General features: G+C 44.5%; 1 protein-coding gene across 1 annotated transcript; it reads left to right on the top strand.

The window, feature by feature from the left end:
* Positions 1-411: 411 nt before the first annotated feature.
* On the top strand, positions 412-26,090 carry LOC143983976 (major histocompatibility complex class I-related protein 1-like). Its single transcript, XM_077484194.1, has 6 exons — positions 412-525; positions 10,409-10,672; positions 12,495-12,770; positions 18,020-18,292; positions 21,475-21,594; positions 25,373-26,090. Exons 1-6 carry the CDS (start codon positions 483-485, stop codon positions 25,408-25,410), a joined length of 1,014 nt encoding a protein of 337 aa, XP_077340320.1. The 5' UTR covers positions 412-482; the 3' UTR covers positions 25,411-26,090.
* The last annotated feature ends 767 nt before the right edge of the window (positions 26,091-26,857 follow it).

Below are 26,857 nucleotides of genomic sequence, written 5' to 3' on the forward strand. Positions count from 1 at the left end.
GTGTGTCCAGAAGCACCAGAGTTTTGGCAGAAAAAACGCTTGACTCAGCTAAACGCGTATGAACGCAACTAAGAACGTTTAACGCTTTGGTGTTAATACATTTCAATGGCAAGAATAAATTCTTATTCTGGCTATTGAAATGAATTAACGCCCAAGCTCTTGACGCTCCTATAGACACATCTCCTAAACCTTGTGGACAGACTTTCCAGAAGAGTTGAAGCTGTTATAGCTGCAAAGGGTGGATCAACTCAATATTGAACCCTATGGACTAAGACAAGGATGCCATTAAAGTTCATGTGCGTGTAAAGGCAGGTGTCCCAATACTTTTGGTAATATAGTATATGTACTATATTAACTGTATCTGTATCTGTAACTATATTAACTGTACAGAACTTCCCATTCTAGGACTTTTGAGCATATATCAGGAGGCAGAGAAGGCAGAGAACAAGAAGACCACATCACCCTGGAACAAAAGGGGCATTATGTTCCTGTGTCTCTCCCTCTTCCTACCCGTCACATTTTGTGGTATGTTAACATTTACTGTATTTTATACATGACATACATTATGCAAATATTCTGCTATATAAAGTGCATTCAAAATATTTGCTCTTGATCAATAATTTTATGGAAAATCAACACTACTATACTGTTACCCTAAAGGTAACCTTGGCCCATTGGAAGGAGATCATTTATAGCATTATTGATTCCTTTAAGAAAAGTATTTTCTTAATTTTTTTTTGTTGTTGACCTTTATAAAAAAAACTTGATAGAAATGCTTCCCTTATACTCAATGTTAAAGACCAAGTGCATTTTAAAACAAAGTGCACTTATCCCTTTTGCCCCTTTAACATAAGTTAACCCACCCTTCACTTTCACAGAAGCATACTTACCATTGGTCCATTGGCCACCCATGTTTGTTTTATATACTGGTTGTGCCTGTGCTACTTCTATGGAACTGTTTCTCACCATCCCCCTTTGTCTCCAATTTAGGGATACAGCCCCATAGAAAACTTTGTGGCTATAATCCAAAGGCATTGCCAGGACATCAATACTTGATGTGCTAGATTTAAACAAACACTGGAGGCCTGGGCCATTGACTCTAAGTAAGAATGAATATATGTGAAGGGGCAGGTCAGGGTTAAGAGGGATAAGTTTACGTTGTTTTAAAGTGTACTTATCCTTTAAATGAGTTCCCTTCAGAGCCGGTTCACACAGAGGCGACTCGTCAGGCACCTGACAAGTCGTGTCCTGCTCTGTGCAATGGAACCGCTCTAATCGGAGTGACTCAAGTAGGGATGAGCCGAACACCCCCCGGTTCGGTTCGCACCAGAACTTGCGAACGACCCCCGCGTTCGGTACGAACGTTAGAACCCCATTGAAGTCTATGGGACTCGAACGTTCGAATTGGAAAGTGCTAATTTTAATGGCTAATATGCAAGATAGTGTCCTAAAAAGGGTTTGGCGACCTGCCTCCTGCCTCAGGGGACATGGGTCACTGCAAAAAAAAGTTTTAAAAACTACCGTTTTAGCGGGAGCACTGATTTTAATGACGATTAAAGTGAAAAAAAAAAGTGAAATATTCCTTTAAATATGGTGCCTGGGGGGTGTCTGTAGTATGCCTGTGAAGTGCCACGTGTTTCCCGTGTTTACAACAGTCCCTGCACAAAATGACATTAAGCGGAAATAACACCATTTAAAACTGCTTGCGGTTTTAATGTTATATCTGGTTCCTGCAATATGGTTGAAAATCATTCAGAAAAATGGCATGGGTAGCCCTCCCTGCCCATTACCAGCCTATTTGGGTCTTGTACGCATATTAAGGGGAACCCTGTACCCACAATAAAAAAAGGAAATACGTGTTGCCCCCAGGCCCTATATACTCAGAACAGCAGTATACAGGCGGTGCAAACAAGACAGGGACTGTGTAGGTTTGTTGTGTTAAGTTGAATCTGTTTGTAATTTTCAACTGGTACATTTTTAAAGTGTAGCTCCAGTCAAAAAAACTATTTTTAAGCTTTTTGGAAAACATAGGGAAGGGTTATCACCCCTGTATAATTTGTTTTGTCGTCCATCTTTTTTCATCTCACTTGCTGTTGTCTCCTTCCGTTTGCAAGTAGGAGATGTTTGTAAATTGGATGTTTGAAAGTAGGGGCCTGCCCTATATGCTCTGCAGAAATGGCGGAACAAGGTGTTGGTTTTGCAACAACATTGTAAGCCCTCAAAGTGACTCTTGGTGGCCGCTGGAGCGCCCTGCTGTGAACGATTATATCAAGAATTGTAATTACATGCCATTGTTGAACAGTGGTAGAAAAATTGACCTTTGGTGGTTGTGGTGCTGGTGCCACAACACTATAAGTCCTCACAGTTACTCTGGGTGGGCACAGGAAGGGGCCCTCCTGTGAAATATTATATCAAGAATTGTAATTACATGTCCCTGTTAAACAGGGGCAGAAAAATTGGGCCTTAGGCACTGGTGCTGGTGCCACGACACTGCAACCTCTGCCATATACTCTAGTTTTTTTGCAGGAATTAGCCCTGCTGCAAAGCATTGCATCAAAAATTGTACTTAAACGCCCCTGTTAAACAGGGGCAGAAAAATTGGGCCTTAGGCACTGGTGCCATCACACTGCAACCTCTGCCATATACTCTAGTTTTTTTGCAGGAATTAGCCCTGCTGCAAAGCATTGCATCAAAAATTTTACTTAAACGCCCCTGTTAAACAGGGGCAGAAAAATTGGGCTGCTGGCATCACCCAGAACCAAAAATGTTCTTCCAACATATCAGCGGAGGAGGAAGAGGATAGACAATCAACATAACAGGACAGTCACTCAGCATCAGCATAGGCAGTCTTGAAGGGATGTGGTATTTCAAAAAAAATTATTCGGTTACATCAGCTTCAGGTGCTTGGTAGCTGTGGGTGATCCAAGACTGATTCATCTTGATGAAGGTCAGTCGATCAACTGATTCGGTGGACAGGCGCACCCTGTGATCGGTAACGAAGCCACCAGCAGCACTGAAGGTGCGTTCCGAAAGAACGCTGGATGCAGGACAGGCCAGTAGCTCAATTGCATACTGTGCAAGCTCTGGCCAGTGATCCATCCTCAAGACCCAGTAAGCCAGAGGATTTTCAGTGGGAAAGGTGTCCAAGTCTGACCTTGCCCCTAGGTATTCCTGCACCATGTAAATTAGACGCTGGCGATGGGTGCTGGAACCAATCATACCTTGGGGCTGCGGACTAAAAAATTGTCTGAAAGCATCAGTCAGACGGCCACCTTCTCCACCGCTCCTTCTGACTGATGCCTCAGCAACACGTTGTCCAGGACCAGGAGTTTGTGACCTCCCAGTCTCTGGGAACGCGTTGCACAGAGCTTTCTGCAAGGCCTCCCGGAGATGTCTCATCCTCTGCTCCCTCTGCGATGGCAAGATAAGGTCGGCAACCTTACCCTTGTACCGTGGATCAAGGAGAGTGGCCAGCCAGTAATGGTCCCTCTCCTTGATCCGAAGAATACGAGGATCCTTCCGCAGGCTTTGCAGGATCAGGGAGGCCATGCAGCGTAGGTTAGCTGAGGCATTCGGTCCGGAGTCCTCTGGGTCACTAAGGACAACATGATCCGCAGCTACCTCCTCCCAGCCACGTACAAGTCCACGTGTTTCTTGGGACTGTAAATCATCCCTATAAGACTGCTGCTGCTGATGCTGAGTGCCAGCCTCCACCTCCATGCTGACACAATCATCCTCCTCCTCCTCTTCCTCCTCCTCACCCTCTTCCTGTGTGATGGGTGGCACAGCAGGAACACTGTCTGGATAAAGGGGGCCTTGAGAGGCAAGGAAGTCCTCCTCTTCCTGCCTCTGTTCTGCCTCAAGTGCCCTGTCCATTATTCCACGCAGCGTATGCTCCAAGAGGTGGACAAGAGGTATAGTGTCACTGATGCATGCACTGTCACTGCTCACCATCCTTGTGGCCTCCTCAAACGGTGACAGGACAGTGCATGCATCCCTGATCATGCCCCACTGGCGTGGTGAGAAAAAACCAAGCTCTCCTGACCCTGTCCTGGTGCCGTAGTCGCACAGGTACTCATTGATGGCCCTCTGCTGCGTGTGCAGCCGCTGCAGCATGGCCAATGTTGAGTTCCATCTGGTGGGCATGTCACATATAAGGCGGTTCTTGGGCAGGTTCAACTCCTTTTGGAGCTCAGCCAGCCGAGCACAGGCATTAAATGATCGGCGGAAATGCACACAGACTCTCCTGGCCTGTTTCAGGACATCCTGTAAGCCGGGGTACCTGCCCAAGAACCGCTGCACCACCAGGTTAAGGACGTGAGCTACACAGGGCACATGGGTCAGTTGTCCCTGTCGGAGGGCGGAGAGGAGGTTGGTGCCATTGTCGCAAACCACCATTCCTGGCTTAAGCTGTCGTGGCGTCAACCACCTCTCGGCCTGCCCCTGCAGAGCTGACAAAACATCCGCCCCAGTGTGGCTCCTGTCCCCCAAACAAACCAGCGCAAGCACGGCATGGCATCGTTTTGCCTGCGTACTTGCGTAGCCCCTGCAACGCCTACGGAGCACCGCTGGTTCTGAGGACAGAGCACTGGAAGAGGCCATGGAGGAAGAAGAAGAGGAGGGGGTGGAGGAGAGAGGTGTGTCACAACCAATAGTAGCATTTTGGAGGCGTGGTGGCGGAACAACCCTCAATACTACTGCACCTTGTCCTGCATCCTTCCCAGCAGCCAGAAGAGTGACCCAATGGGCCGTGAAAGACAGGTAACGTCCCTGTCCATGCCTGCTGGACCATGAGTCAGCGGTAATATGCACCTTACCGCTGACCGCCCTGTCCAGCGAGGCAAGGACATTGCCTTCCACATGCCGGTAGAGAGCCGGAATTGCCTTCCGTGAGAAAAAGTGGCGTTTGGGGACCTGCCACTGAGGAACCGCACATTGTACAAACTCACGGAAGGGGGCCGAGTCTACCAACTGAAAAGGCAGCAGTTGAAGTGCTAGCAATTTAGCCAAGCTAGCATTCAACCGCTGGGCATGTGGATGGGTGGGAGTAAATTTCTTCCGCCGGTCCAGCAGCTGGGGCAGGGACATTTGTCTGCTATAATCAGACGTGGATGTACCACTAGCAGAGTTCCCGGAAGCACTTGGCTGTGACACACCTAATTCTACACCTTCATTCCTCTCAGAGCAGGTTTCAGAGAGGACTGAAGGTCTAGTGGGGTTGGAGATGCCAGCTGATGAGGAGCAAGGAGAGGTCCGCTTTATTCTTTGGTGTGGGTCTTTGAGGTATGCTTGCCAACGAGCTGCATGGCAGGTCAACATATGTCTGGTCAAGCATGTGGTGCCCAAGCGGCTGATGTTTTGGCCACGTGAGATACGCTTGAGACATATGTTGCAAATAGCAGCGGTGCGATCTGATGCACTCATCTCAAAAAAGGCCCACACCAAAGAACTTTTAGAATAACGCGCAGAGGAAGCGCTCTGCGCAGAGGAAGTGCTCTGCGCAGGCGGAGCTCTGCGGTGTGATTCAGTCGGTGTGCTGCCCCTAAGCTGGCCCCCGAAGGGCATCCTGCCTCGTTGGACATGTGCCTCCTCCTCCTCCTCCTCCTCCTCCCTCCTTCCAGGCACCCACGTGGAGTCAGTGCCCTCATCATCCCCTCCCTCTTCATCGCTGTAGCAAACCTGGCAGTATGCTGCAGCTTGGGGAACATGACTGCCAGATTGCTGTCCTTCTTGAGCATCCCCTCTCTCTGTGCTCACGCTACTGCCTTCCTCTAGCTGAGTGTCATCATCAGAGCCCACCAAACACTGGGCATCCTCCTGGAGCATGTACCCAACACTGTGCTCAAAGAGTTCAGGAGACTCCTCAGGAGGACGTGGTGGGTCTAGGGAAGGAGTCACTGATGATGACATTGAGAGGAGGGACGACGATGTGTTGGCAGCTGCTTTTCTACTACCCTGAGACTGGGTGAGAGAGGATGAGGAGGATGAAGAGGGCTTGGTCATCCACTCTACCAAGTCGTTGGCATGTTGCGGTTCAACATGTCCAGCTGCAGAAAAGAAGGACAAGCATGTCCCATGGCCACGTGCTGATGACAATGCACCGCGTCCACGACCAGCACTGTTGTCTCTAGACACAGAGCCTGCTTACCCTCTTTTATCGGCTCGCGCCTGTCTGCCTCTCCTTGCTGGCCTTCCAGACATGGTAATGGCCAGAAGGGAGTTGGGTAAAACAGTAGTTGGGTAGTTTATATTGTGCTGGAGGCACACAACACCCACTAACTCCTGCAGATGCCTTTTTTATAGAACAGCAGAGTTAAAGGGGTATATACAGATGTATACTGTGCTGTGCTGGAAGCACACACAACTTCCAATAACTCCAGCAGATGTCAATCGGGCCCAAATAGAGAACAGCTATGTAGGTGGATAATAGCGGTATGTACTGGGTACAGAGCAGGCACACAGCACGCACTATCTCCTGAGTGACACTACTGACTGCAAGCTCTATTGTTAAAGATGGACCACTAGCTATATAGGTGATGTGAATATCACAGTGTATACTGCGGTCAGGGCACGCAGACAATAACAAGAGAACAGCAGAGTTAAAGGGGTATATACAGATGTATACTGTGCTGTGCTGGAAGCACACACAACTTCCAATAACTCCAGCAGATGTCAATCGGGCCCAAATAGAGAACAGCTATGTAGGTGGATAATAGCGGTATGTACTGGGTACAGAGCAGGCACACAGCACGCACTATCTCCTGAGTGACACTACTGACTGCAAGCTCTATTGTTAAAGATGGACCACTAGCTATATAGGTGAGGTGAATATGACGGTGTATACTGCGGTCAGGGCACGCAGACAATAACAAGAAAACAGCAGAGTTAAAGGGGTATATACAGATGTATACTGTGCTGTGCTGGAGGCACACACAACTTCCAATAACTCCAGCAAATGACAATCGGGCTCAAATAGAGAACAGCTATGTAGGTGTATATAGTGGTATGTACTGGGTACAGAGCACGCAGACAGCACGCACTAACACTACTGACTGCAAGCTCTATTATTAAAGCTAGATCACTAGCTATATAGGTGAGGTGAATATAGTGGTGTATACTGCGGTCAGGGCACAGACAGTAACCACTACACAAGAGCAAAATAGTAAATCAGCCAAAAACGATTGGTGTGTAACTGTGTTGAAGGTACACAGAACACCCACTGCTTCAGATGCTAACAAACACTACACGAGGCCGCCTGAAAGGCAGCTTTATATAGTGTGGGGCGTGCACTACACAGTCTGAGCTATTATTGGCCACAGGCAGGATGCCTGTGGCCAACCATTGCTCTTCCCGCTACTGACGCTGCGATTGGCCAAGCATGCGGGGTCACAGTGCATGCTTGGCCAATCGTGAGACAGCAATGCATTGCGCCATCGCAGTGCATTGTGGGCCACACGAATTTTGCCGCGAACGGCCCAAACGTTCGGAATTCAGCGAACGCACGAACGACCGATGTTCGAGTCGAACATGTGTTCGACTCGAACACGAAGCTCATCCCTAGACTCAAGTCACTCCGACTTAGAAAAAGGTTCCTGTACAACTTTTGGGGTGACTTGAGGCGACTTGCATTGACTTCTATACATAAGTCATTTTGCAAGTCGCCGTAGTGGTCGCCTGAGCAGTCACGCTTTAAGTCGTGCTACCTCAGTGTGAACCGGACCTAAAGGTCAACCATAACCAATACAAATACAAAAAGGCCTCCAATCTAGACTGGTGTGATTTGCTTAATTTGAAAGGTGTTTTATAACTCGTTAAAGTAGTTTCCTTGGTTCAGATGAGCGAAAGGAACATATCTCAGTATTTACAGTATACCCACCCAGGCAAATCTGTCACCAGAGTCCAACCACAATGGTGTAAGGAAATGTGTGAAGGCAAATATTAATATAAAAGAGCATTAAGGAAATGTACATATTAATGTAAAAGAGCATAATGGGAGATGTGAAATCACCCTATTCTAATTTACCCAAATGTATCACTGTGGGGTTGTGTGATCTGGGGTGGGTGGTAATTGTTTGAGACATATGGCTGAAAGTGTAAATTGTTGTCTTATTGTCATGGCAAAGAACAGCATTATACAGTATGTTGCAATGCATTTCTTGAACCTAGTTAGTTGATGACAATAAGTGGTAAATCCACCTTCAAAATTACAAATAAGTTCAGTTAAATGTGGCTAACAGCTAGACATGGGCGCCATCAAAAAATTAGTTTTGTTTCATTCCGTACAAAAGAAAAAAAATCGAAATTCGTGTACGAAATGCAATTCGGATTTGTACGAAATACAAATTTCCGTTAGATTCGTAAACTTTTCATTAAAATAACAAAGTTCGTTATGATGAATTTATCATTATGAGGGGTCCCCACCATCCCTGTGCTGAGTCCCCAGGTCTGTACACCCACTGTGCCCATTATGAGGGGTTACCACCATCCCTGTGCTGTGCTGACTTCCTCTGATTGGTGAACAAAACACTAGTCACAATTCTGTTAATTTGGATCCATATTTCGTATGAAATTCATAAGCACAGAAATTCCCATAGGGCTCCCACCATCCCTGTGCTGACTTCCTGGGGTTTTAACTTTTAGGTTCATTAATTTTTCGTAACGATTACGAATTTTCGTTATGAATTTGGATCCGAAATTCATAAACAAAATTTCGTATTTTGTACAGAATTCATATGCATAAAAATTTGTATTTCGGATTCGTGCGAATGTACGAATTTTCGGAAATTTGTACGAATTTTTGTTTCGTACGAAACTAATCACACATGTCTACAAACAGCCCCATCTGCATCCTTACTGGGACATCATTATCAGAATATCTACATCTGACAGGAGTAGTCTTGGAAAAATAATTCAACACAGGTTCTTCTATACTTGAGCACATTCACCATAAAAAAGATGTAAATCCCTCTTAAAATACTTCCTTAATGCTGCATGTGCATGCATACCCACTAAACTGAGGGACCATTTATCACCCTTGGTGAGACACTGGACAGCAGTAGTAAATGATATAAAATAAATAGAATAGAATTAACTCTATTATTACAAAGACAAAAGGTTTAAAAAAACACATGGATGCTGCCATCGCCATTGCCGGTAAGGGTGCCTGGCAGTGAAGGCTTGCGGCTTCACGGCAGGTCCCTACTGCACATGCGCAAAGTGTGATTCGCTCTCCTACTGGCCCGACAGCAGGGGAAGGAGGAGGGAGGAGAAAGGGGGCCAGACTTCTGACATACCTTGCCACTGCTAAGTCCAACGGAAGTGGGGACAAAGTACCTGTCAAAAGCAGGTACCCGCTCCCCCAAAAGGTGCAAAGTGGGGCACCAGAGGGGGGGACAGATAAGCGTAGGTTCCACTTTTGGGACAATGTCTCCAAAAGTGTTGGATGCGTAAGATTCTGCCCTAGAGGTCAAAGCTCTAAAAAAGAACACATTCAAATTCACTACCCTACTACTGGGTGGCACAGTGGGCTCCTTGAGGGTAGGGACTGATGTGAGTGTGCAATGTACAGGGATAGGGACAGTTGTAGACACTCACTCAGGGTGAACTGGTTGACTGGTGTCTTTATTCAACCTTACTAACTATGTAACTATGTACTCACTTGAGAAGTATGTATTAAGAGTTTTATTTTAGGGGTAACTGTTTTTAGATTATTTTTTTTAAAGGCAACAGATTTGCTTAACAATTGTCACGTAAGAATTAAACTTTATAGAATGAAGCCATCATTTGTCCAATTAGATGTAATTTAGCTTTTTTAACATCATCTCCAAAAGGTCCCCATACAGAAGTTTTAAAAATCGGTTATTAACGGTAACGCAGAGAATTGCAGTAACAGGCTCTGTATGAGGGGTATCTGTTATAGTGGTCATAGAAGCAGAGATAATACTTGATTGATGTTCGATTTGACAAAATGATCAAAGAGATCAATGATCAAATTTAGCAATAGGCCAAACGGCGAAACATCAGCCAGAGAAATTCCTTATTTTCGTTTGACTATGTCAATAAAAATGATCAGTTTTAGCTGTTGGCCTTTTGCTGTATATAATCTTTGATCGATTTGATCATTTTGTCAAATCGAACATTGATCGTTTTTTATCAATGCATGTATGGCCACCATTAGACTAAATAATGGAAAATAGTATATATGTCCACTGTGAAAGCAAAAAAAAAAAAAAAAGATGGTTGTCACCGAGGGAAAAGGCAGACATTGAAAACAAAAATTGAACAGCTATTTAAATATCATACCTAATGGTGAATTCAAAATTTTAGCCCAGGAGCAGGTAAAAAAATTGGAGACTACTTGTATTCAATAGATATATAAAATAATCACAATACTCTGAACATTATTTAGATGACCATATGCTCAGTTACTATCACACTGGCTTGTACTACCCTGAGGAAGGCCGGTATCACTTTGAGACAGTCGGGTATGTGGATGATCAGGAGATCGATATGTATAGCAGTGAAAGTCATGTAAACATTCCAAAGACATCGTGGATGGAGGAGAACGAGGACGATGATTACTGGGAGAGGCAGACATCTATGCGCAAAGGATGGGAGAAAGTATTTAGAGACAACTTAATGATCCTGGCCAGTCGCTTCAACTACACAAGAAGTAAGTTATGGAACCCTTCAGTTATTTTCAATATTAAAATAGTGTTTAATGCTGTATTAAACCCCAAAACAAACATTTATTATATTGCTAATTCTTAGATATGCAGTAGTATATTGCTCTTTACCTTTATTTTCCACTGTTGATCTGTCCAGTCATTTTATTTTTGAATTTTTCAAGCCATCCAGCAAAACTGGCCATTAGAGGGTTGAGACATGGGGTGTGCCAAGTGTGCCTGGGCACACCCTAATAAGCCTATGCACACAGGACTCTGGCACTAGCTCTGTGCTTTCCACTCTGAGGAGCTCTGTCACTTCCAAATACAGAAGCCCAGCTTCTGTATTTAGAAATGACAGCGCTCCTCTGAATGGCTGCACCAGTGGCGGTGCTTCCATTAAGGGTGTACGGGCATAACCCCTCTCTCCAGCCACCCCCCTATATGTATCATGAATAGATTCATGCATAGCATAGCACATATGTGTGCTTGAGCTTTGAGGTGCACACCCTAATGCAGTTGGCTGCGCACACCTATGGAAAAATCATTTACCACTGACAGGGGTCAGCTCTTTTTATTCATGTAAAAGGGAAAAAAACAGTTGCTGTTAATGAATAAAAAATGTTAGCTGGCATTTTAAAAGCTTCAGTTTTAGAGTGACCACATTTCCAAACTGGCATTCAGGGAAATCTGACCCCCCCCCCCCCTCCCCCCGCACGCGCGCACGTCCTCGTGCCAGCCCCAAAAAAATATGATTTTTGATACTTTTTTTGCCAATTTTTGGAAAAATAAAACAGTGGTCACCAGTTTAGACAGGGGGTATACATTCTCTACATATAGAATTTTTATTGCCCCAACTTGTCAGCCTCATTTTATTGCCCCAACTTGTCTGCCTCATTTTTTTTTATTGCCCCCCCCCCCCCCCACTTGTCAGCCTCATTTTTTTCAGTATTTTTTTTCAGTACACCCCACTTGTCAGCCTCATTTTTTATTGCCCCCCCCAATTGTCAGCCTCATTTTTTTATCCCCCCCCCCCCCACTTGACAGCTTAATTTTTTTTATTGCCTCCACTTGTCAGCCTCATTTTTTTTATTTTCCCCCAACTTGTCAGTCTCATTTTTTTATTGCCCCCCAGGGCAAGGCTCCACTTTGTCAGCCTCATTTATTACTGTACTGTCCCCAGCCCCAGTGCCCCGACTTGTCACCTGACCTGCTCCAATCAGGTTCCATTTGCTCACCTTTTAATCTGGACTGGTCTGGTGTGGTGAGCGGTTGAGTGCCGGTCTTTGTTTCCTGGACCAAGCTGGGCAGTCAGGTGGAGGAGACACAATGAAGACGCTCTCGCTGCTCTCTCTGGGTGTTGCTGCCATGGCCAGAGTGAGAGAGAGGAGGTGGGTGGACTTGGAGCGCAGGGCAGCACTGGGTAAAGGCCTCGCTCCCCTCGGCCAGTTTGCCAATCTTCTATTAGGGTGGCTATGTGTCCTCATTTCATACCAGGACACTGTATTGTCCCGGAATGAAGGTGCCCGGGACACGGGACACAGGACACAAATGCGAATTGCGGGACAATCCCGGGAAATCCGGGACATGTGGGCACCCTATTCAGTTTGCTAACTGACAATGCTGCTATCTAAAATGTCTCTGTTGCTCCTCTAGTGGGCTGGAGACACCCTACAACAGGAAGTGCATTACTGGCTGGATCACAGTTGAAAATAAAGAAAAAAAAAAACGGTATTGATGCTCTGTCATCCCTTTAACCATATCTGGTATATTGTTGGAGTGTTATTTTCTTACATTTACATATTACATTTTAACTCATGCTCCTTACAGGGTTCCACACTCTTCAGCTTAGCTATGGCTGTCAAATGTATAAGGAGGACATCAGCAGTGCATATTATAGGTATGGCTTTGATGGGAAAGACTTCTTGATATTCCATATAAACTCCTTGCTGTGGAGTCCCGGCATGCAGAAGGCAGAGATCAGCGCTCAGAGATGGAACAGTGATAGCGACATCAGTAAGGGTGTGAAATTCTACCTTACTGAACACTGCATAAGTGCCCTCAAGAAGTACATTGTCTATGGGAGAGAAGAGCTGGAGAAGAGAGGTGAGAATAAAATGTGTAATAGTCTGAGATGTATCTACTGTGATGCAGGCAGATCTATGGTAGTATCAAACTGACCATTAAACAACTTCCATCCAATATATTACTATACTATATATTTACTATACTGTAGAGTCATAAAATACTTTTTTCAGTTCAGTTTGTGTAAGTTCTTGATAGTTGAAATGGGAAACCTTTCTGTCTAAATTCCAAAGTGAAATAGTTGTATATAGGTGAACTTTCTAAAGCACTGCATATTGTAAACAATTGAGATTTTTTTTTTTTTTTTACAAATAAAATACTTGTTTTTACCTTTTTCATTCTTTGTTGTATCTCAGTGTGGCTGATCTTCTATAGGTTATACTTGATCAGTGGCGCACTAAAGTACATCGACATGTAAAAATAGTCAAAATATATAAATGTATATAGTGTCCATAGAAAAAAAAAATATATATATATATATATGTACAGGCATACCCCACTTTTAAGTGCACTTTTACTAAAGTTGGAAAGTGCAAAGTCAGGCTCACTTCTGCATAGAAACAAATGACCTTGCAGGTTTTATTACCAAAGCTTAATTGAACAAGCTGGGGTTAGAAGCTCATTGGTTTCTATGCAGCAGTGAGCCTGAATTTTGCACTTTCTAGCTTTAGTAAATACACCACATTGTGTACTTAAAAGTGGGGTATGCCTGTGTGTGTAGATATAGATATATATATATATAGATATAGATATATAGATAGAGAGAGAGATTAATATCTTATAGCCTCATGCAAGAAATATTGAATCAAATCCACTGCGCCACTTCCGCTCTCTTAAGAAACAAGCTCACCGGTGCTGTTGCCATTCACTTCCATGTCTGGCAAATCTCACTTATTTGTCACCCGATGAAGAAGTCGCAAGTGACGAAACACGTTGGTGCATGGCTAGACAGCAACTGTATTCTGATGCCAGAATGTTGACTGTGGGAGTGCAAACGAAGGGATGGTGTAATTGTAGCATGCCGTTACCAGGCATAATTGAACTAATATTTTTATGAGGTATGTGCATTACTTTCTAATAAATTAATTACCGTAAGGTGTTTTTACACTATTGGAGGCTCTGACTTCCCCTTTAACCCTACATGTGGAGATTCAAGTTAGTATCTGGATGGAGTTTGGCTTTCATTAGCAGCTCTCCAATATAACATATGCAACAGCATCTGGTGAGCTTGTTTCTTAAGTGAGTGGATGTGGCACACATCACTGTGGTGGAGTAGTGAAAAAAATCCCACTGCTCCAGGTGAACCGGCAATGATGGTGTCTGCAATCCAGCTATGCATGCGGTGCATGCCCTGTCATTTCTGCAGGTTACATGTGAAGAAAGAAGATTGAACAACTGCACACCCATATAATGCAGATAAAAGCTTCTTAATTCAAAAAATCATCACTAAAACAGGCACAAGATATATTGGCAAGGGAAAAAAATGTTGATGCATTTCACGCGTTTGCTACGTGTTTTGTTAAAACTGACGGTGTGAAACGCGTCAACCTTCTTTTCCCCTGCCAATATGTCTTGTGCCTGTTTTAATTGATAAGCTTTTATCTGCATTATATGGGTGTGAAGTTTACATAATAAAAGACATATGAGGTTTTAGAAGTTGAGTTTACATGTAATAAAGGTGCAGCACCTTAATATAGCAACAGCAAAATAAGTAATGAAGTAAATAAATTAAAACATCCACTATAAATGATGTGCATAAAAATGTGAAAGTAAAAATCTCACACAAAAAAATGCATAAATAAAACTAAAAAGTCCTTTAAAGCGGTTAACCACACCAAGAAAAAAAAATTGCCCCTTGCCAGTTTAAGTCATAATGTGCTAGTATGCATTGCATAATAAAATATTGTTGTATGTATACAATAACAATAAAGTATATCTATCTATCTATATCTATCGTAGTGCTGTTCACTGCTGAAGGCGCTTGTATCTTCACCCGGTCTTTTTTCCTGGGTTTGCGGCCTTTGGCAATATGAATGGCCAAGCTGGCGATGACGGCATGCGCAGGAGTCACTGTTTACAGAATGTCTCTGAATAAATGACACGGGTAGGCCGTTCCTTCAGAACGCATGTGCCAATGATGTCACGGCACATATAAAGTAAAATATCTCCTAAACAGTGCACATTTAAGAGATATTTACAGTACCTATAGGTAAGCCTTATTATAGGTTAATCTATAGGTTAAAATCATACATTGGTGTTTACTCCCACTTTAACTCCAGAACAGTCTATGTATTGCTTCCACCATCCAAAAAAGTGGACACCATGTACAACTGAGGGTAAAACCTCACTCACCAGCTCATTAGCTGCCAGAATTAACAATTTTATCTTCATTCAATGAACATCCAGCTCCATACATCCACCTGAGGTCCTCTGACTGTAGTAGCAGCAGCCCACCACTGGGGGAGATTTGGAAATGCTCACAATGCCACTAGATGGAGAAGAAGCGCTCGCGCAAGGAGCCAAATACCAAAATGGACCAGATAGAGTGTAGTCATTTATTACTGAAGCTTAAAAAATCACATAAAAATAATAAAAAAACATCCAGATGCCAAGTAGTAAGTCTTGACCAAGAGCTCAGTTGGGACATTTCTGAAGTAGCAACTGTGTGGAGGCCACTCGGTCACAAAGTGAACATCTTGCAGGGTTTTGAAGGGATGCTGGAGGACAGAGCTGTGACAGGATATCATTTAACTAAACTAAAAAATATTTCACTGTTATTAAAGGAATACACAGGTGAATGGCAAGTATAGCTTTGTTCACCTGCCCATAAGCCCATACTGTTCTGGTAAGCTGCTTTTAGCCCTGTTGGGGCTGCTGGATATTGTGGTCCTCCTGTCACCCTGCCCAGCCCAGCATTCATTTCCCAAACACTCTTGAGACAATGGACAGTCTGTGTGTTTTGTATTTTATTGAGGGATTTTGAACTTGGATAGGGTAAGGGAAATTATGGGATGCCCAGAATCAATTATGGAATCAATAAGATGATCAGGTGGAACCTCTATTTACACTTCTAGAGTTCCAGTCTCGTCCAGCACAACACTTATTTGTAAACTGTTACTCTCTCGCTTGTACAATACTTTTTTTTTGGTACAGCTAGCAAATGGTTAATCCTGACTCTGGCTCCAGCCAGGCCTTAGCAACTGCCATTTGCAGGCAAGGGCCATGGGCCCCTTTTTTGTAGCAACAAAAAATGGGAAAGTCTTTAATGCTAGCTGACTACTACTTGGTGGACTACTGCTCGCAGTCAGTCCTCTTCAGGCCCTGCCAACCCTCTTAACTGCAGCTACCCGACTTCACTGCCCATGACATCATAGTCTCTCTAACTTGCACCGAACCCCCCCAGGCTCAAGGTTCCCCCCCCCCCCAGACTGGGGAGTGCCTCCAAGGCCCCGACAACCTAGTGCTCCATCTCCAGCTTCTTCCACACCGACAACTCCTCCCCAGCTGGGCTGACTCTGGGTATTTAAAGAGGCCTGCCTCCTGTTAGTCCAGGTTGGAGATTGGTCAGGGCTCCTTAGAACACACAAGACAGCTCCTCCTCTCTTCCCCTCCTTCCTTCTAGAATCTTCTATTAGCAGAAGGGAGGTAACTGAAAGATGATGCCATCTATGAGTCACCAGCCTACTCTGACCCACTTCCAGCCCCACAGATCAAAACAAACAGGCCCAGCTTACCTGCACTTACAAAAACCTACTTCTAGCACCTACCTAAAGTAGAGGGTGCTACATAATTGTTTATGACAACAGTTGTGTAAGAGGCCTGCCAAAGTCGGAGTACTGCTAGTTTTCATTTAGTTAGTGTTTGCAGCTAGGCTGTAGTCAGTCTGAGCTCTGCTTGTTAACGTTTTCTGCATTCATTGAGTTTCCCTTAAGTTCAAAGTATGATTTGCTTCTACCTGTTGCTGAGGAGTGTTATCCAGTAGACAGAGAAAGAAGAAATAATGTAGTGAGTTATTAATGGTTATTTTATTGTGGTCAGTCACTAGAAGGTTTATTGCCAGTGATGAGGGCTGGGAAGGAGGTAAATATTTAAGCAGTCCTTCTCAAAGGGTCTTTGCCTGGAGAGGATACATTTTTGGGGGAGCGCAAACAAACTGAAAATAAAAAAAAATTAATTGAAGCCACTGTGCCCATCAAACGCAGCCACTGTGCCAAACACAGCCATTGTACCCATAAATTGGTGCCACTGTGCCAAATGCAGCTACTGTACCTATCAATTGCTGCCAGTGTGCCCATCAATTGCCGCTACTGTGCCCATTAATGGCTACCAGTGTGCCAATCAATTGCCGCTACTCTGCCCCATCAAATGCTACCCGGCACTTACCTGTCTCGCAGCGGGTCAGCGGTGGTGTCCTGCACATCCTCCATGTCTTCTTCCGTCCTCTCTATCAGGCGTCCAATCACAGCGCCTGACGTTTCAGACAATCAGGTAACAGACCCAAGCACCTGATTGGCTGAGAGGTGGTTCAGTGTTAGCAAAGTGAATTCCTTTGCTTTGCTAACAAACTCTGAGTGAACAGTGAACACACATCATTGTGCCTGCTGTTCACCTTTTTTTGGGTGCCTATTAGAGCATATGGCTCTAATCAGGTGCTTCCAAAAAACATTACATCTGCTGTAATTCAGGTGCCCGGCGCCCAAAAAGGTGCCAGGCACCTGAATAGGGGGTGTCAGCGTCAACCATAGATAGATTCATGCAATGCATGTTGTGGGCTCCTTCAGGGAAGGCACCGATGTGAGTATGCAATGTACAGGGATAGGGACAATTGTGGACACCTCACTCAGGTTGAACAGGATGGACTGGTGTCTTTATTCAACCTGACTAACTATGTAACTATGTATCTATGTATCTGTGATGATGGAGAGGTGCCAGGAGAGAGGGAGCGGCGCCCATGCACCCCTTATGGATGCACCACCACTGGTATCATGTAAACCCTATCTCTTTCTCGCCTGGACACTATAAAATGTACAAAAAAAGATTGAAAACATGAATGCTGGTCATTTGGACATTGCTTGTGGGTAGGTGAGTGATTTTAGGGCAGCAGTAAGTCAGTGCAGTACTCAGACTGCTTAACTGAACACCTTCTTAGGGAGTCATCACTAAAGTTGGATGCCAGTCACATAAAACATCCTATGAATTATGCCTAATGAATCATCAGCTTATATATATATAGCTAATATAATATAATGTATGTTCTTTGTACCTTTCAGTTGTTCCAAAGTTAAAGATCACAAGTCAGGAATTCAGTGGAACTGCGAGACTTCAGTGCCTGGTGTACGGATTTCACCCCCGACCTGTGGATGTGAAGTGGGTGAGGAATGGGACAGATCATGTTCCTTCATATGAAATGACTCCAATTCTACCCCATTCTGATGGCACCTATCAGATCAGAGTCAGTGTGGAAGTGCCAACCCAGGAAGCCAACACTTACTCCTGTCATGTGGACCACAGCAGTCTGGAGGAGACTCTAATAGGGAAAATAGGTGAGCGTTTTACATAACAACTTTATACTTATTGTAAATGTTCCCTAAAGTACATAATTTGACCAAATGTTTGTGAACACCTAATCATCACACCTACTTTATATGAGCTTATTGGATATCCTATTCCAAATCCATGGGCATTAATATCAAATTGCCCCGCTCCACCTTTGTGGCTATAGGAGCCTCTGCTCCTATTCGAAGGTTTTCCACAAAATCTTGGAGTGTACCTGTTGTAATTTGTGTCCACTCAGCCAAAAAAGCATTTGTGAGGTCGGGTTGGATGATAAGACCTGACTTGCTGTCGGCAAACCACTTCACCCCAAAGGTGTTCAATAGAGTTAAGGTCAGGGTTTTGTGTAGGCCACTTGAGTTGCTCCACACCAAACTCATCAAGTCATGTCTTTATAGAGCTAGATTTATGCACAGGAGCACAGTCATGCTGGAACAGAAAAAAATCCTTGACAGAGATTCCGAAAAAAAGGACAAAATAACTTTATTCCCTGCCACCAGATTGTAAGGAAACAATTGTTTTAAATGTCTTTGTATTACAGAGCATTAAAGTGGTTGTAAACCCTTACATACACCCCGTGAAGTGGCTAGCCTCAGGTGATACACAGAGATTAAACAAATCCCCCTACATAAGTTGTACCTGTTTATCTAGGCCTGTCTGTCCCTGAAATCCATTCAAAGTACAGAATCTCTCAGCTCTGAAAAGCAGGGGGTGGGGAGCTGAAGTTAAATCAATGAGGAGAACTCTGAGAGGCCCTTTCGTCTCTATTTTTCTCTTATGCCACGTACACACGACCAGACTTTTTGACAGACGAGGTCCAGCGGTCTTCTGGATGGACTTTCGGCGGAGGTCTGACAGACTTTGTGAACGAACGGTCTTGGCCACACACGAACGGACTAAGTTCTGTTCGAGAAGTCCATTCGTTTTGAACGTGATGAAGTAAGACGGGGTTAAACAAGGAAGTTCAATACCAGTAGCCAATAGCTGCCCTTGCATTGTATTTGGTCCATCGGACTAGCTCTCAGACGAACAGTTTTCCAGTTTTTTGTTTTTTTTGTCCATCGGACTGGAGTCCTTGAATAGATTTGAAACATGTTCTATTTCAAGGTCTGTCTGATTTTTTTTTTTTTTTTTTTATAAAAAACAGTCGGACTAGCCCACACATGATCGGATTGTCCGACGGGCTGATCCCATCGGACCTAGTCTGCCGGAAAGTTCAGTCGTGTGTACACGGCGTGTGTCAGAAGTGTCAGAAAAGGTTGTGACCACAGCAGACAGAAATTATGCTTGGTGCTCTGGATTGAAACAAACACTCACTAAAGAATGAAATGCTTTGTTCATATTTCATGTAGGAGGTTTACAACCACTTTAACCGTATCCTTGGCTGGAAACAACTGAACTCAATATTTTGGAGGGGCGTCCACATACTTTTAGCCATATAGTAGGCGTTATGGTCCAGGGTCTACAAACTTTTGCCCATATACTAATACACCTATTATCAAAGCTTCCATTATGAGAAAACAGTGACCTCTAATCTTCAAGGTTCAATATTGCCACACTCCAGTTATAACCAGCTTGTAAAATAATGAAACCAGTTATATCACAAGACATCAGACTTTCCATTAAGCAGTGCAAAAACCAACGATAAAGTTCAAGGTGTATAAAATGCCTTGAGAAGGTACTAAAAATCACACCATGTGCTATGTTAAGAAAATACATGCAGAAACTATTTTGAAGATACAATATAACCTTAATAGGCTAAAGGGCCCAAATGTTCATCCTGGTGATGGTTTCAATATACTGTAGTTATTGACGGGTACTTTCCAGGTACACCATGATCCTTCAGCCACTGTCAATCCATCTAGAATCAAATGAGATCCTGGAGTTTAGCAGCTTTTTGGGAATGTTCCAAGATATTTTATTGCTTGCTAGAAAATGCAATGGATAGCAACTTTACAGTAGAGAGCACACTGTCAGTACAGAAACCTCTGCTCCCCATAGATGCATACACGTGGTATGTGGGTGTTAAAGGTGTAACCATGTAGGTTTAGGAGATATTTGCAGCACCTACAGGTAAGCCTTATTCTAGGCTTACCTGTAGGTTAAAGTGTGTTGTAAGGGTTTACAACCACTTTAAGTTTGGGTTTAGCAGCCAACAGGCAATTCTAACTTTTCAAAGTCTCTCTCACAGACTTTGTTGGAAACTTAGTTATAACTGTAAGGATAAAAGTAGGAGCCTTTATTACTGTACCAGAATCTTTCAGCCAGTCCGGCGATACAGTAAGAATTGGGGATTCAGTCAATGTCCATGGCAGCTCAGCTTCCAGGCTCTTACCGAGCAGCCAGCCTTGTGCGTGGCTCTCTCACTGAAGAGTCATCCCCTGGTCGCGTGTAGAGTTGCTGGGCCTCTCCAAACCCGAGACGGCACCGGAACACCTTAGAATCCTCCTTCCAGTTACTGAGCCTCGAACTAGCCAGTTCTGAGGCTCGGAAACTGATGGATCCGCACCCCAGGCCATGAGGGCCCCTGGGGGCTGGTCAGGAGGACCAGGACCACGGAGTCAGCAACAACTTCTGGACCGGAACCCAGAACCACATGGCTTCGGCATCTTAAGTACCTTCTCCCAGATTACGCAGGGAGACAAACGCGCCCACTGATTGGCTCCGAGATGAAGATTGGTACCCAATGCGTCCAACCAGACTGCATTCTAAAGCCTCCCACAGGTGTACAACCCCACCTATGACCAGCCAGCCAAACTGATGCCAAAGTACAATTTAGCACAATTAACCCTAAAACTTATTATAGTTTTTATCAAAAACTAAATTTAAATACATATCGCATTCTCGTTAGGAGTATCGGTGCTACATAAGGTATAGCTACAGGAGGGGGCGGAGACAAGACCAGTCACCGTGCACAAGGAGAAAGAGAAGCAATGACTGGTCTTTATTACAGGAAGCTCCTGCACAGAGGGAGTCTCACACTGAAATACTGCACAGATCTGGAAGAAATACACAAAGCACACCAAGATACAAATAGGGCACCATTTAAAATCATATTTCCTCTTATTTAATGTTCGTGTAATTGCTTTGATTGTTTTTCTTGATTTTAATTCTATCTTGCCTTTAGTATTACAGTCTCTTCTGATTACCATTGTATCATTCTGTTCTGCAGTTCCTGATCATATAGGAATCCTGAACATGGGGTTCATTGCTGGCATAGCTCTCGCAGGAGGTGTCCTTCTAGTTATATTGGTGGTTTGTACTGGAGTTTTAGTCGTAAAGAAAAAGCCAGGTGGGTTTGTGAATTACGCACTTTATTTTGCAACCGTGGTTTTAATTCATAGTTTTCGTTTTACATTAATCAGTATTACAATGCTTAGAAGAGGTTTTTAAAGTGAAACTTGCATTGAAATGCAAGGTGTGCTTATTAGTTAGACCGCCACTTCCCATATAAAAGGCTTGCATGAAACCAAAACAAAGAAATCCACCCCTGCGGAAAACAACTTAAAAAGAGAAGTCCAGCCAAAGCTTATACTATACAATACTGTACTATACTATACTATACTATACTACTATACTTCTCCTGTGAATCACAGCAGTGCTGTTTGTTCTGCACTCCTGTGACTTGTTTTCAGCAGACAGCGGGCTGAAGTCCGTTGTCGGCTGACATCAAGATCGCAACAGTCAGGATCCATCTACAACCCTAGACTGGCACTTGGCTCAGTCTCTCAGCGAGCCACTGCCACCCGCTCCACAGCCCTGGGCTTCACTGATGCATGGGGTTGGGCAGAGCAGAGAGCTGGTGACTAACAGTCATCGGCTCTCTGCTCACAGAGCTCTGAGAATGAAGCGATTGGCAGCCAGCGGGGGAGCTAAGTATGATTTTGAAAAAAACTAACTTCACTTAAGTATACATGCCATACACCACACTTTTTCGCTTATGGCACCTAGGTGGGGGTGATATCAAGGGCCATCCACCAAGATCTTGTGAGCACTGAGGAACCCAATGGTTAACAAGATGCTTGTGTACTTATGTAAGAACATCCTGGGATCCTCAACCTTCTCTGGATGGCCCATGTCAGCACCAGGGGCGGACTGACCATTGGGCCACTCGGGCACTGCCCGAGGGCCCCGAGCCACTAGGGGGCCCCATCAGGGTTGCCAGCCTCAGTAAAACCAGGGACAGTATGTAAAAATCTGTGTTCATTTTAAATCTGTTTCTGAAATGTCCCTTACCGACATTCTTTTGATCTAAAAATCCCAAGATTATGATTGCCCCACCTCTCCAGTACCTTCTCAGCCAATAGAAACATGTCCGTGTATACTGTGTGTACATGTATGTGTATACTATGTAATTGTATACTGTGTGTTTGTGCATACTGTGTGGCCCCATAAACTTGGATTGCCTGGGGGCCCCATAATCTCCTATTGCCCGGGGGCCCCATGTATTGTCAGTCCACCCCTGGTCAGCACCATAAGTCTTGCTTGCAGTAGCTATGGGGTACAGTAAATATCATTTTTCCCCCTTTTTTTACCATGTGGCATTTTTACTTGGGGGGGGGGGGGGGAGACTAAGACCCAAATGTATTTAAAGTCATGTCCAGTCATATACTAAGGCTAAAATTTACTCAATTCGGAAGAGGGCAAAAATTGGTGCAGCTGTGTATGGTAGCCAATCAACTCTAACTGAAGCTTTTTCAATTAAACTTTGACAAAAAAAAAAATGGAAGTTGGTTTTAACGCAGAGCTGCACCAGATTTTGCACTCTTCAGTTTTAGTAAATCAACCCCAGAGTCGATGGCAACTTACCATATCTCACAAAAGTGAGTACACCCCTTACATGTTTGTAAATAATTTATTATATCTTTTCATGTGACAACACTGAAGAAATTACACTTTGCTACAATGTAAAGTAGTGAGTGTACAGCTTGTATAACAGTGTACATTTTCAGTCCCCTCAAAATAACTCAACACACAGCCATTAATGTCCAAACCGCTGGCAACAAAAGTTCCAAATTGGGCCCAGTTAGCCATTTTCCCTCCCCGGTGTCATGTGACTCGTTAGTGTTACAAGGTCTCAGGTGTGAATGGGGAGCAGGTGTGTTAAATTTGGTTTTATTGCTCTCACTCACTCATACTGGTCACTGGAAGTTCAACGTGGCACCTCATAGCAGAGAACTCTGAGGATCTGAAAGAAGAATTGTTGCTCTACATAAAGATGGTCTAGGCTATAAGAAGATTGCCAAGACCCTGAAACCTTGAGCTGTAGCACGGTGGCCAAGACCATACAGTTGTTTAACAGGACAGGTTCCACTCAGAACAGGCCTCGTTCTGGTTGACCAAAGAAGCTGAGTGCAGATGCTCAGTGTCCTATCCAGAGGCTGTCTTTGGGAAATAGACGTATGAGTGCTTCCAGAATTGCTGCAGAGGTTGAAGGGGTGGGGGGGTCAGCCCGTCAGTGCTCAGACCATATGATGCACACTGCACCAAATTGGTCTGCATGGCTGTCATCCCAGAAGGAAGCCTCTTCTAAAGATGATGCACATGAAAGACTGCAGTTTGCTGAAGACCATGTCCTATGGTCTGATGAGACCAAGATAAACGTATTTGGTTCAGATGGTGTCAAGTGTGTGTGGCGGCAACCAGGTGAAGAGTACAAAGACAAGTGTGTCTTGCCTACAGTGAAGCATGGTGGTGGGAGTGTCATGGTCTGGGGTTGCATTAGTGCTGCTGGCACTGGGGAGCTACAGTTCATTGAGGGAACCATGAATGCCAACATGTACTGCGACATACTGAAGCAGAGCATTATCCCCCCCTTCAGAGACTGCGCTGCAGGGCAGTATTCCAACATGATAATGACCCCAAACACACCTCCAAGACGACCACTGCCTTGCTAAAGAAGCTGAGGGTAAAGGTGATGGACTGGCCAAGTGTGTCTCCAGACCTAAACCCTATTGAACATCTGTGGGGCCTCCTAAAATGGAAGGTGGAGGAGCACAATGTCTCTAACATCCACCAGCTCTGTGATGTCATCATGGAGGAGTGGAAGAGGACTCCAGTGACAACCTGTGAAGCTCTGGTGAACTCCATGCCCAAGAGGGTTAAGGCAGTTCTGGAAAATAAAGGTGGCCACGCAAAATATTGACACTTTGGGCCCAATTTGGACATTTTCACTTAGGGTTGTACTCACTTTTGTTGCCACTGGTTTAGACATTAATGGCTGTGTGTTGAGTTATTTTGAGGACAGCAAATTTACCCTGTTATACAAGCTGTATACTCACTACTTTACATTGCAGCAAAGTGTAATTTCTTCAGTGTTGTCACATGAAAAGATATAATAAAACATTTACAAAAATGTGAGGGGGTCTGTATGTTTTCAGCATCACAATATTCACAATATTAAATGCACACCCCAAAAATATTAAAATAAAAATGTCCTGTAAAACCAGAGCGTTCACACCTGCAGTCTGGAAGGTAGCATAGGTGGGAAATATGCCTTGTTTCATTTTCTCCAGTTGAGAGACTTTATTTTATTAATCCTCCCCTTCCCCTTGTGTATAAGAATATAAGGATGCAAGCATGAATTGTTTGTGCATTAAAGTAGAGCTACAGGCAAAGCTTCTTTTTTTTTTTTTTTCCATTTTGGATAGAGTAAGGGAGGGTTATAACCCCTGTCAATTTTTTTTCCTACCATCTGTGTCCAATTGCAGATATTTCTCTTCACTTCCTGTCCCATAGCTAAACAGGAAGTGAGAGGAAATCCCTGCTAATTAATGGAATTCCTTGGGGACCCCTAGGTCACCAGACCTAGTGTCCCCATTGGAAGATTTCCCCTTGGATACTTTTCTGGGGACATACTTTCACTTTCATTGACAAACAGGACAAATAGAGAGAGTGAATCTCCTTAACGGGGGCACAGACAGTGATAAATGAAAGGGGTTCTAATTCCTCTCCAAAAAATAATGTTTTTCCTTAGTTATACTTTAACTACCTTCTAGGAAAAAACAATTGCAAAACCAACTGTAACCCTAAACGAAACAATTTTTCATTTGACGCTCTTTTTTTTGCAGCAAAATACTACAGTGCTGTTTTTGCAAACCTGCTGTGATTCTGAAGATATCTCCATTGAACATCAAGCTATGATCAGCGTAGAACCAGTAGATACACCTTTAAGTCTCGTACACACAATCAGATTGTTTCCCAACAAAACTGTGGACTTTTGTCCGAAGGGCGTTGGCCCAAACTTGTCTTGCATACACACAGCCACACAATTGTTGGCCAACAATTACGAACGTAGTGACGTACTACATGGTTTTTCAGCCCCTTTGGTTGGTTTGGTGTTAGTAGAAGTTTGAGTGTTGATTCGCACTTTTCTTTTCACGTTTTTCATTTCGTGCTTTTCAGTTCGTTTCTGAACGGCCGTTCGGCAACCAGCCATGCTGCGGAATCGGAGGAGATAACGTGCTATCAGAGGCGGCTCTAGGCTTTGTGAGGCCTTAGACAAAACTTAGACATGAGGCCCCATTCATAATAATAAAAATAATTCAAGCAATAAAAATTAATACATTGCATTGTAAAGTGTACAAAGAACTGCTGGCAATTCACCTATGGGCAGTCCTCAAGGATTCCAGCACGTCATTGGATCATATCACACCAGGATATGCACTGCAACCAGTGGCGTAACTAGAACCTTCAGGGCCCCGATGCAAGAAACCATGAAGGGCCCCCCTGAACCCCAGCCAGGGCCCTTCCCTTCGAGTCTGGCGGTGGAACTCCAGGGCGTGGTCACAGGTATGACCTTTGTGAGCCCTGTAGTTCCACCACTGGTATCATTAGTTTTTTTTTTTTGAATTTTTTTTTAATTCTTAGGTGCCCCATTGGGGGACTGTCCCTAGGCAGGATGGGGTCCCTGTCCCCAAAAGACATGAGGTCCTTTTCTCCAGGGCAGATGAAGTTACTGCCCCCAGGTGAAAAGGGGTCCCGGTCCCCAGGGGAGGTGGGGGTCCCTGTCCCAACGTAAGAAGGGGTCCCTGTCCCCAGGGGGAGAGGGAGGGGGTATGTAATGGTGTGTGGGGGATGGGGTCCTCTCACTCACCATGACCAAGCTGTAGGCCACGCACTCATCCATGTTGGTCTAGGCTCCTTCCAGTGTGCTGGATGGGCGATCAGCATATCTCCCAGAAAGACCTTTCATCATCTGTGTATGACGGGAGAGGAGGGGGGCTGGCAGACAAGCCTGCAGTGTCCTCCGGGGAGCCGGCTCTCATAGGGCTGCACTGCATCTGTGTGCTTAAAGTTTGTTTACCCGGGAGAAGTATGCAGTGCAGTGTGGGCCGGACTCGGGCAGGGGGGGGGGTTTTGAACTCTGGCCGGGGAGAACAGACATCGGACTGAGCGGCAATGCATGGAGCAGGATAGGGGTACTCTGAGGAGCCGGCTGAGGACACAGGTCATGCGGGGAATGCACAACTAAAGAACAGCCAGTGCGATAGTCGAGTATGGAGCTCTGCTAGTCACTCTCCACCTCCAGCCACCCATGTGCATGGTGCACTGGT

The sequence above is a fragment of the Lithobates pipiens genome, unplaced genomic scaffold (assembly GCF_037356315.1).
Source record: "Lithobates pipiens isolate NorthernLeopardFrog02 unplaced genomic scaffold, aLitPip1_a1.2 Scaffold_1, whole genome shotgun sequence".
NCBI classification, from domain to species: Eukaryota; Metazoa; Chordata; class Amphibia; order Anura; family Ranidae; genus Lithobates; species Lithobates pipiens.

What these genes read in the sequence shown, in the direction of transcription:
- LOC143983976 (XM_077484194.1), top strand. Translation starts at nt 483, where the DNA reads ATGTTCCTGTGTCTCTCCCTCTTCCTACCCGTCACATTTTGTG. An exon ending in TCGCTTCAACTACACAAGAA is followed by an intron (nt 10,673 to 12,494) that starts GTAAGTTATGGA and finishes TGCTCCTTACAG; the next exon opens with GGTTCCACACTCTTCAGCTT. An exon ending in AGTCGTAAAGAAAAAGCCAG is followed by an intron (nt 21,595 to 25,372) that starts GTGGGTTTGTGA and finishes TTTTTTTTGCAG; the next exon opens with CAAAATACTACAGTGCTGTT.